This window comes from Physeter macrocephalus, chromosome 8, assembly GCF_002837175.3.
Source record: "Physeter macrocephalus isolate SW-GA chromosome 8, ASM283717v5, whole genome shotgun sequence".
NCBI classification, from domain to species: Eukaryota; Metazoa; Chordata; class Mammalia; order Artiodactyla; family Physeteridae; genus Physeter; species Physeter macrocephalus.
The window spans coordinates 95,324,776-95,337,087 of record NC_041221.1 but is presented as its reverse complement, the minus strand read 5'-3'; the positions used below and the strand labels follow the sequence as shown (position 1 = coordinate 95,337,087).

At 41.1% G+C, this 12,312-nt stretch overlaps 1 protein-coding gene across 17 annotated transcripts in view; it reads right to left on the bottom strand.

The window, feature by feature from the left end:
- LOC114486744 (tigger transposable element-derived protein 1-like) overlaps positions 1-12,312 on the bottom strand; it is a 570,985-nt gene that overhangs the window by 478,881 nt on the left and 79,792 nt on the right. For all 17 annotated transcript variants that reach the window (XR_008618082.1, XR_008618085.1, XR_008618086.1 and 14 more), the window contains one exon: positions 10,119-10,183. Coding sequence is in view for 4 of the 17 variants with exons in the window: in XM_055086689.1 (XP_054942664.1) it covers positions 10,119-10,183 (65 nt within the window). In the remaining 13 variants the exon portion in view is untranslated. The remainder of the gene's footprint in view (positions 1-10,118; positions 10,184-12,312) is intronic.

The window sequence follows — 12,312 nt, the reverse complement described above, 5'->3', positions numbered from 1 at the left end:
GCAACAGGAGAAGCCACAACAGTGAGAGGCCCGCGTACCACAAAAAAAAAAAAAAAAAAAAAAAAAAAAGAAATCTGGAGATCACTTAGACCAGTGGTTCTCAACCTTGGCTGAACAGTAGAATCCACTGGGAGTTTTTTTTAAAACACCTCAGATGAATTACATCAGAATCTTTGGGAGTAGGACATAGGTATGAGTATTTTTTTCAGGTTCCCCAGGAGATTTCAATGTACAGCCAAGGTTGGAAACAACTGGAATAGAGCCATTAAAAGACTAAATCCTTCAAATGGTGCTATCTTCTGTTAGGCTTAAGCGGGGTGGTGAGGGGATTATGTTAAACAAAGTGAGAGCTGGCTGAATCACTGCCTAACACCATGCCTAAGGCAAGTCTTCAATTCTATGAGTCTCCAAACTTCCTCAAAGGGCCTGCCATGAAGAAGAAACTAAATGAGAGAACTCGTGAAAGCACCTAGCCCACTACTTGCTACATAAAAGCACTGAATAAATCTCCCTTCCCTCCCCTTCCATCCCTCCAAGGGTTTTAGGTAAACACTACTTCTGACCAAATGGATTATAGACTAATAGATCTAAACATAGGGCACAACTGTTCCCAAAGAATTTTTCTTTTTTTAAATTTATTTATTTTTATTTTTGGTTGTGTTGGGTCTTTGTTGCTGCACGCAGGCTCTAGTTGCGCTGAGCAGGGGCTACTCTTTGTTGTGGTGCGCGGGCTTCTCATAGCAGTGGCTCCTCTTGTTGCTGAGCACGGGCTCTAGGCGCGTGGGCTTCAGTAGTTGTGGCACGCGGGCTCAATAGTTGTGGCTCGTGAGCTCTAGAGTGCAGGCTCGGTAGTTGTGGCGCACGGGCTTAGTTGCTCCGCGGCATGTGGGATCCTCCCAGACCAGGGCTCGAACCTGTGTCTCCTGCGTTGCCAGGCGGATTCTTAACTACTGCGCCACCAGGGAAGCCCCTCCCAAAGAATTTTTAGGCAAATACAACTACAGCCATTCTTTGGCCAATAATGGAAAAGAAATATGCAGAGTCTTCAATTCACTAATGACCCTCATGCCAAAAGCTCATCTAAAAATTGGTTGGTTGAAGCAAAAATGGGATGTCATATTTTGCCAGTTAGCTAAGCCAAAAGATTTGATAATCACCAGTGTTGGCAAGAATGTGGAAAAAGAAGGTTCTTGAAACATAAATTAGTACAACCTTTTTTGGAGAGCAATTTGACAGTATCTATCAAAAATTTAAATGTACATACCTTCCATCTAACTAATATATTTCTGGACATCTATCCTAGAGACATACCTGCACATGACTACACAAAGAGATACTATTATGTTTTTGGTTTTGTTTTTCTTTCACGGAATTTATGACTGTCAAATTCTTTGTTTGTAGTCCATCTTCATACTAGAAGGTAAAGCCCTGTGGGAAGAGGTTCTTCAGCCTTGTTCACCAAGTGAGAAGGGCCGGGCTTGCCAACAGGACCCATGTTATGCTCATATTTGCTGCCCAAAATGTCATGCTGCTAGAAATATACATTTCTTTGGTTTCCGATGCACTATCTCAATCAATCGATTCATGGCTCTCTTCATTTTATTTACTTTATTTAAAATGATATATAAACACTCATAAATACCCCCATCGAACCCAAACAATGATATTAACAATAACTAATATCTATTTATATGCTCTCCCCATGACGTCCTCTGTGTGCCCTCCACCCTCACCACTTCAGGGGTAACCAACCACTATCCTGAACCTTGTGTTTATTATTCCTTAGCTTGTTTTTCAATGTTACAAAAATGATATTGTACTATATATAGTTTTCTGGGATTTTCTTTTTTCACTAACATTTTGTGACAGATTCATCCAAGTGTCATGTATATTTGTACTTTCATTCATTGCAAGTAAATATTACATTGTGAGAATTAACCACAATATATTTATCTATTCTCCTATAGTCAGCATTTTTGTGTTTCCATTTTGTGCACACTCTTCCTGACATTTTTATAGCACCAGGTCGACTTCTGGCAGGAAATCTGGTTGCCATCACACTAACCCCATCACCTACAAGAAACACTGATGGGCTCCCCGAAAAGGTTTAATTTCTATCCCCACTCCCTCCCCCAACCAGACTGGTTCAAGGGAGGGAACTCATAAAAGGGGCAAGCACTCCTTTTAAAAGGCAGCACTTGGCAGCAAACATTTATTGGTATAACTGGCCCCTTCCAGAACTATTCTGTTACCTCCAACCCCAGGCTGGCTGCTTACTTTGCCCACCTGCCAGAATTTTAAAGATATTTTTATTTGAAAGACAAATTCCTAAACAGTTTGATTTCAATACTTTATTCCCATCTTTGCAGTCAACTGCAAAGAGAATTTTAGCTACTGTTATTAACTCCAACAGATATTCTTGTTTAGCACTAATACTTGACATCAAATGCCAAAAATGCACAGAGGGGCTCCTTGACTGGTAAACACACGCACGTACACACACACACAAACACTAGCCTGAATAAAAAAATCCAGTATCAGTAGCTACATATACCCCATTTTATTTCCTTTCACTAAGATATGACATAAAAGATTTAAAGCAATTTAGGAAAAGAAGAAAGAATAACCTATGCATTGTCTTGTAATGATTTTTTTTAACTCAATTTGGAATAGTGCCCAAGTTGTTTGTGATGCCTGTATAAATACTGCTTTGGTCTCATCAGTATTTTACAATCTTTTCTGGTGTTCCCATTGTCCAAACACCTCAAATTACAGAAATCATTTCTTTTTAATTAGGTTTTTATTTAATTTTTTATTTTTTGGTCATGCCACACAGCATGTGGGATCCTAGTTCCCCAACCAGGGACTGAACCCACGTCCCCTGCAGTGCAAGCACAGAGTCCCAACCACTGGACCACCAGGGAAGTCCCTAATTAGGTTTTTTTAAGTTGCTGCCTCCACCCAGGAAAGCGAAAACAAGAGGGACCACCAACTAGGGACCATCAAACTAAAAATAGCCATGTAGATAACCACAGGCCTCACCCTGTACCTCTCTGTTCAGATTACAGGTGTTAAGTGTTAGGGTATGTGTTTTGCTAAAACCATGGCCTCAAATTCCTAAACACACACTCACCAGTCCTGCTCTCCACCATGGCCTACATTCTCCCGATCAAGCAACAACCGTCCACTTTGCCTCCCCGTCAGCTCCTGCACACACTCAGCCCTGCCCTTCCATAGCCCCTCAGCCCTGTCACTTCTGATAGCCCGTTCCTCAGTCCTGCGTGGCTGCAATGGGGAACACTGGTAGAGGACACCCAGCCAGCAAGCTACCTTCAACCCCAGCAGGAACTGCAATGCTACTCAGCAGTCCCTTCTGGAGCCCACTTGTGAGCAACTAACTGTTCCTGGCCCCCCAAACAGCTTAGTAAAACCAAGCCTTCCTAACCTTTTTGCCCTGTGGCCAGTGCCACTCTCTTCACAAAGACTACTGAGATCATCAGTGTGAACTTCCTCAACATCTCACACCTCTCCAGTCCACGCTTTTACCTATTTTTATCCCTATCCATCGGTGCCAGCTTTCCTCTCATTCCAAAGGAAGTGACCTCCCTTTTCTGGTTTCCGGCTAATTCCTTCACCTGTGCTGGCAAATTCTACCCCTCCCACATAGTGCAGAATCACCCTTGTTCTTTCTCTCTCTAGTTTCGCTACTTCCCCGCACACCCAAGAGTACATTCTTAAAACCAACAAACAAAACTCCACCATCCCTATTTTTCCCTTTCCCCTCGCAAAAAGAACAGACGACAGGGCTTCCCTGGTGGTGCAGTGGTTGAGAATCCCCCTGCTGATGCAGGGGACGCGGGTTTGTGCCCCGGTCCGGGAAGATCCCACATGCCGTGGAGCGGCTGGGCCCGTGAGCCATGGCCGCTGAGCCTGCGCGTCGGGAGCCTGTGCTCCGCAAAGGGAGAGGCCACAACAGTGAGAGGCCCGTGTACCGCAAAAAAAAAAAAAGAACAGAGGACAATTCCAGCCCAGGTCCACTGCGTTCCTCCTGTCCACTCTTCCACTGACTGCAATCTGGATTCCAACCCTGCCGCTCCACTCAAGGGGCTCTGGCAAGACTCTAACACCCCCCTCACACACACACACACACACACACACACACACACACACACACACACACACCCCAGTTGCTAAATCAAATGCTTTTTTTTCTTTCCGTGAAAACCTTAGCTGACCTCTTCGTGGCAGTTGACAGTACTAACCACTCCCTTCCTCCTGAAGTTTTCTTCTCTCTTGGCTTATACTTCTCGTTTCTCCTCTTAACATATATGACTATTTTTCCTTTCTCAGTGCCCTGTTTTTGCCTCCTGTTCTGTTGCCGTCCTCTTAAAATACTCATGCTCCCCATGGCCCTAACGTCGGCCTTCCACTCATTACTCTGAGCATACTTTCCTTAGAAAGTTCCACCTCCCAATATCCATTCTGAAACCGCCACTCCTCACAGAGCTATAGATCCATACAGGCAGCTGTCTTCAGGGTATCTCAAGTGTAACAAGTCTCACACTGACATAATTCCCCTCATTCCCAACCCACCCACCCCCCAAACCAACAACCCAACCCTCCTGATTTCTCTAAGTGAATGCGAGCACCATCTGCCTAATTCCACCCAAGTGGGATCCCTGAGAAGTATAATGGCAGCTCCTCCACGTTCATTCTGTCAGTCCCTGAAGCTTAGATAATCAACCTCCTTAACATCATTACTATCTACTCTCCCCTTCTTCATTCCCATTGCTTCTGCCTTAATTCAGACTCTTTTCATCATTAACATTAATAAGAACTGCTTTTACTGAGAGTACTGTATGCTGAGAACTTCACATATGTAATTCTCACAACGGAAAATAGGTACAGAGGTACTGTTACCCATATTTTTACAGATGAAAGAAACTGACACCCAGAAAAGAAAACCAGACGCCCAAATTCACTCAGTCAAGAAGTGGTAGAGCCAGGGTCTATCCAAATTTAAGTCTTCCTGGCTGCAAAGTTTGCATCCTCTCCTCCATTTTAGCAACCTCCTGTTGCAATAGCTTTCTAACTGGTTTCCCTATATTTTGTCTCACATGCCGAGTCTAACCCAATCTATCAGACAAAATCGGCTTTCCTTTTTTTTTTTTTTTTTTTTTTTTGCAGTACGTGAGCCTCTCACTGCTGTGGCCTCTCCCAATGCGGAGCACAGGCTCCGGACGCGCAGGCCCAGCGGCCATGGCTTACGGGCCCAGCCGCTCCGCAGCGGGTGGACTCTCAATCACTGCGCCACCAGGGAAGCCCAGCTTTCCTTTTTTAAAAATCATTTTTATTGTGAAAATAATACATATTCAGAAAAAGTTCATAAAATAAGGATAGCTTAAATTATTATAAAGTCATCTTTCTAAAATGCAAATCTAATCTTATCCCTGACATTTTCCTAAACTTTTCAAAGTCTCCCCACTGCCCTTTGGGTAAAGTCAAACCTCAGCAAAGTGCAGAGGGTCCTCTGGGATGCCACCTCGGCCTGCACCTCTGCCTCATCTCCCGCCAGGCCACACGTCCCACCCTATGTTCCAGCCTCACAGACTGCATCTCCATGCTCTGGGCTTTGATCTGACGTGGCTCCCAACTGAGCATCTGGGGTGTGTTCTTTTCCATTCCTTGCTATACCCCTCCATTGGATACTTACTTTGCATTTCGGGAACTATGTCTTACTGTTCTTTTCAGAAGATGCTGTGTCTAAAGAGAAAAGAACTCTTGGTATCACTGCATGGACAAAGCAGTGCAGCTTATAAAAGACTCTGCTGTTCACATGGATCATCAAAACCAGTGAAATTCTAACATACTTAGGACATGTTTACTCTGTCCAAAAAAAAAAAAAGTGGAGATTTTTTTTTTTTTTTTTTTTTTTTTTTGTGGTACGCGGGCCTCTCTCTGCTGTGTCCCCTCCCATTGCGGGGCACAGGCTCCGGACGCGCAGGCTCAGCGGCCGTGGCTCACGGGCCCAGCCGCTCCGCGGCATGTGGGATCCTCCCAGACCGGGGCGCGAACCCGGTTCCCCTGCATCGGCAGGCGGACGCGCAACCACTGCGCCACCAGGGAAGCCCAAAAGTGGAGATTTGAGGCAATCATTGTTGGTCACTTATGGTGAGTTGGAGGAAGGACTCTACTTTGAGTAAGACTTCACTTCAGTAATTTCCACTCATAGCCCCTCACCACCCCAAAACTCAGGTCAAAGCGGTTAGTAATGTTAATTATTATTGCCATTATCTTATGCAACCCATCTAGCTATATAAGCTAGAACCCTCAGACACATCCTTGACATTTCTCTCCTTGCCCCCTCAACCTATCACAATGTCCTATTTTGCTTCCTAAACTATCTTTCAAAACTGTCCACACCCGGTGATGCTGGTCATCTCCAGCATCACTTTCCTCATGCAAGCTAAACTTGTGTCTCAGCCGGAGCACCTGGTTAGCTTCTTAGCTGGCCCACAAAATACACTCTGGCCTCTTTTCATCCATTCTCCATTTTGGAGCTAATTTTGCAAAACACAAATATGATCATATCACCACCCCACCCTTTAATCCCTGCATGATTAAATTTTTTAATGTCTTTACTTATACGACAAGGCCAATGCTCTTTAATATTTCCAGCCTCTAGAACAAGATTTGGCATACAGTAGGCATTCAATACATTTTAATTAAATGAATAAATGAATATAACCTTCATCTATACTCTTCCTTTCTCTAATTGAGAATTCCCGAACTAACTTTCTTTCAGATCTATGTTCCCTCTAATCACTTGGCTTTTCCCTCTGTTTTTTCACTCTCTGTCTTTCCTCCTCCTCCAAGTTAATTCCTACCTTCTTCCTTCATATCAGAATGTAACCATCATGTCTCCAGAGCAGCCTTCCCTAACCAACCTGTCTAGTCCAAAGTCCTCCATACAGGCTTTCATTGCATCATAAGCCTCTTCTCCACAGTGCTCATCACACTTGCAGTTTTATATGTGTTTGTGTAATGACTTTACTGATGTCCACTGCCCTGCTAGCCTGTAGCACTATGAAGGCAGGACTGTGTCTATTTTCCCTCATCAATATATCCCAGGTACTTAGCACAGTATTTGACATTCAGGAGACATTCAATAAATAGTGAACTGATTAACAGACGCATTATAAATTAATGTGCAGAGTGCCCACCCCTTTTACAATTGCATTTTAATATAGATCTGGAACCTAGAAGCTCATTTGCGAGTCAAATCACAGAAAATGGTTCTCTTTCTACTCTCTTTTCTTTGAAAGTCCTTAATGAAGTCAAAAGTACAGCTTCTGAACTCCCAGGACACAATGCTTTTAAATATTATTTCATCTGAATAGTTACAGGACAATTGTCCTTTTTTAAAAGATACTTTTCTGGGTTTTGAGATCCCAAAAATAAAGAAGGAGGCAAAATTTGCAATAATTAGCCTGAATAAAATAAAAATCTCTCTAACCTAAAGCAAGATCTTTCATATTACCAATGAAGTATAAAATTTTTTCTGGACAAAAAGAAACCTATTTAGGTTTAAATACAAATAATGAGGCTTGATGCTTCTTGGGGTTTACTGGTATGCATGCAGGATGTTTGTTTTTAAAGAAATCACAATGTTTTAAGCATCAATTCATGTAGTTTGTCATATTCCTGACATTTCTAGGAAAAAATTAAACCATTAAATCATATAGTTTTTTAAAAATTGATGTTAATATGTTTTTATAGGAACTATGTCTTATTAATCTTTTGGTAAGACGCTTTGCCAAAACGAAAAGAGGTCTTTTGCCACACTGCGGGCCAAAGGCAGTGCCATCCATTACAAATCCTGCCACTTGCATGGGAATGAATCATCAGAAACAGAGAAGTCCTAACACACTTAGGGCATATCTTTCTTCTCTGAAATGGAGATTAGATGCAATCATTTTAATTTTGGGGTAATTTATAGTGATGTGGAGATGGAGTATAGAGTCCTCTCTGGTTAAAGGCTACACCAGAGCTGTTCCCACCTCTGCCCCACAACTCAGGTGTAGAACTGAGTTAATAATACTCATGACACTCTGGCCTAATAGGTTGGTGCTATGTCCCTCCCTTGTATTTATTTCTTTTAGTCATGATTCCCTCAACCATTCCTCTCCCTATGGGAAGCACTCACTCGAATATGTTTACTATCTAAGTCATTGGATATATATATGTATCTTTATAAAGTACAAACACTGGCCTACAAGGCTATCCATGATCTGGTGCCCACTAACTCTGACTTTGTCTCCTCCCATTCTCCCACATCTCATTCTACTTTAGCCACTCTGGCCTCCTAGCTATTTCTTGAACTTACTATGCACACCTCAGGGCCTTTGCCCTTGCTGTTTCTTCTGCCTGACACACTTATTGATCAATCCACATGGCTCACTCACTTCCTTCATGTGTTTGTCCAAATGTCGCTTTGTTTTTAAAAGAGCAGAGGGAGAGAACTTTCCCTAATCGTCCTATTTTAAAGAGTAATCCCCCTTATCACTTTCTGCCTCTGTACCTTGGTTTTACTCAGTTGTAGTTATTGCCACCTGAGATACTTTTTGTACCTATCTTTGCTTTTTGTCTTTCTCCTTCACTAGCATGAGAGGCAATAGGGCATCCTGGTTAAAAGGCAGACCCTAGAGATAGAGTTACTAGGCTTGCATTCTCACTCTACCACTTAATATGTGGTAGAGTGCACAGCAGGCAGCCCTATGCCTTAATTTCCTCTGCTCTAAAATGGGGATGATGATAGTATTTACTTCATGTGGTTAAAATTTGATCTGCCACACAATCTACACTATTTAAGTATAACCTATTACTATTTTACATTTATTTTTATTATTAGAATTAAGCTCCATGAAGGCAGGGACTCAGTTTTCTTTGTATTCCCGTTTACTCATTAAATAAATGCTATTTTGCATGTGCATGGTTTTTTTAAAGAAAAAATTTTAGGTATAACATGCATATAGAAAAATGAACATGGTACATATACAGCTCAGTGAATTTTCACAAATAAACCCATGAAACTAGCACACCTGTTAAGAAATAAAACATTACCAGCTCACCAGAAGCCCATCCCAATAACTCTAACCTCCCCCAAAAGGAAACCACTATCTTGACTCCTATCATTATAGATTAATTTTGCCCATTTAAAAAATTTATGTAAATAGAATCATATAATTAGTACTCTATTGTAACAGACTTCTTTCATTAGTTGTAGCATGGAGCAGTCATTTATTCATTCTCATGACTGTACAGTATTCCAGTGAATACTGTATTCCATTACAGTCTTCCAACGTGGAACTATACCATCATTTATTTACCCATTCTCTAGCTGATGGACACTTGGGTGGCTGGTTTCCAGTTTGGGACTGTTATGAATGGTGTTGCTATGAATATTCTGAGACATGTCTGGCGCACATAGGCATTCATGTGTATATACCTAGAAGATGAGTTTACTGGGAAATAAGGCATGCTTTTGTTTAGCTTTAGTAGATCCTGCCCAAAAGTTTTCCCAAATGGTTGTACCAGCTTACACTCCTTATAGCACAAGGTCAAAGTTCCAGTGTTCATGTATTTTTAAGCAACATAAATATTATACAATAGATTTTGTTCTCTTTCCCACTTTTTTCACTGAATACTATGCTTTTAAGGTCTATATATGTCGCTGTACACTTATTCCCTCTAACTACTGCATAATATTTAGTATTATGCTTCCATCAATTGAATTCTTTTTCTGATTATTTGGAATGGTGCTTGTCAGTGTACCAGGCTTTTGTCTGCCTGCCCAGCAACCATTCCCCTCTTCTTCCATCCTGACAACTAACTGTGCTCATCTACATAGACAAGTGCTCCAGCCCCAGCCCTCAGAGGTGACTCTTAGGTCATCCAAACAAATTTGGTACTTTTATTTCCCTTGTGACCCTCTTCTGGCCAATGAGACTTGAAGAGAAGTCTGTGCAGGATGGAACAGTGGGAAACATGCTTCTTCTGCAAAGGTTTCTTACTTAGTTTTTCTACAGAAACACAAGGAAGATGTTCTCTTTTCTTACCTGGACATTGGTGTGAGATTGTGATAGCTGAAACTGCTACAGCCATCTTGTGACCAGGGAGGGAGCTGGATGAAAGATGAAAAAAACTGAGTTAATCATTACAGCACTAAGCCAGGAGCCAGGCTACTTCCAGACTTGTTAGATGAGAAAATTATTTTAATTGGATTTTCTTACTTGCAACCAAAATGGTCCCATTACAACAATTAAAATATTAGCATTGGCTTGTTCTTTAAAAGCTATTTTGTATTTAAAGTAGATTCATATAACACTATATCTCAGCCCCTTTACTTTGTTTTATATAATTTCAGTTTGATGCCCTTTATTGACTATGAGTTTAATTTTATGACACTGATCACCTAGCAAACAGTATCTCTTTCAACTTATTGTTCAGCATGTGCAACTTTTTCATTTATAATTTTAGAACATAGTTGACTTTGAACATAAGTAAGTAAGGAGCTCCCATAAGTAAGGAGCAGGGCTGGAATTTGAACCCAGTCCCATGAGATTATAAAACACATGCTTTTAGCCACTTTGCTATATGATTCATCTAATTTTTTACTGTGATAACTACATGCATATTTAACACCAGATGAGAGGTGCCATAACAAAGTTTTAGCCGTTTAAAGTACGCTAAAACAATAATTATAATATCTAACATTTATTGGGCACTTCCTGTGTGCTATGCAATTGTTCTGAATGTTTTAAACATATTTACCAATTTACTCTTTGCCAGATTTATATTTAGATAAATAATGAATTATTTGAGAATAAACAGAGCAGCCTCAAAGAAAAGTAGGACTCAAATAATATTCTGATCATATTTAACATAGAAATAAACTGGAGGACAATTATTGTTTCATTATGTCACTTAGGAACTTTTTCTATTGTAATGGACCAAAAAATTCCCAAATCAAACTGACTTAAGCCAAAAAGAGACTATTGACTTAAAAAGAGACTATTGACTTATGTGACTGGGCAATCTCCAGAGGCAGAGCTCCTCTAAGTAGGGATGGATTCTGGGCTCCAAAATGTCCCACAGCTCATTTTTTCCATCTTTTCGTTCTATCCCTATCAGCTACCCCCATTCTGTTGGCTTCTTTCTCAGACTCTAGTTGGTGGTTCCTGTCACCTCCAAGTACTCCCCTTCTGATGGCAAGATAAGAGGCAGCAGCTACCACCTCACATATATTCAAGTTCAAAGCCAGAGGGACTTTTTTAACAGTCCTAGTATTACTCTGACTGCCCTGGCTTAAGTCACTGCCCACTGAAACTATCCTGTGGCAAAGGAGATGCAATTCCCTTACTTTTGGTTACAAGTAAGGAGATTCTGGTGAGGACAGGGAAACTCACTGATTGCCTTAGGCCAGAGTCCTGGCTCTACCTCTAGGACCAAAGGGTGAGGCTTCAGCCATATGAACTGGGAATAGGGGCAGAGAGGTGGGTCCTCAGAAGAAAATCAGTGAAACGAATGCTATTGCAGATGGTCCTCCAATGAACCACACCTCCTGTTTTTCACACCTTTTGTAGTCCCCTCCCTTCAAATCTGGGCCCTTTGACTAGATTTTTTGTTTTAACCGACGCTTATTTTTAAGAAAAGTTTTAGATCTATAGAAAAAATAAGGTCATAGTACACACAGTTCTTACATCGCCCCTCACCGAATTTCTCCTATTATTAACATCTTATATTTTCATGGTATATTTGTTACAATTAATGAAAACTTATTAATACAGTATTATTAACTAAAGTCTAATTTATTCAGATTTCCTCAGTTTCTGCCTAATGTCATTTTCTGTTCCAGGACTGCATCCAATATACCACATTACATTTACTTGTCATTGTCTCCTTTGTTTCCTCTTGGTTGTGACAGTTTTTCAGAATTTGTTTTTGACAACCTTAACTGTTTTGAGGAATACAGATCAAGTATTTTGTAGGATGTCCTTCTATTGGAACTTGTCTGATGTTTTTCTCATAATTAGACTGGGGTTATGGGTTTTTGGAAGGAAGATCACAGGAGTAAAGTGCCATTTTTATCACAACATATCAAGGATACATATTGTCAACATGATTTATCACTGTTGATACTGATCTTGATCATACAGCTGAGATACTCTTTCTTTCCCCTGTTCTATTCTGTGCTGTTTGGAAGGAAGTCAATAGGAGCAGCCCACACAAGGAGTAGGGATTCATGCTTCC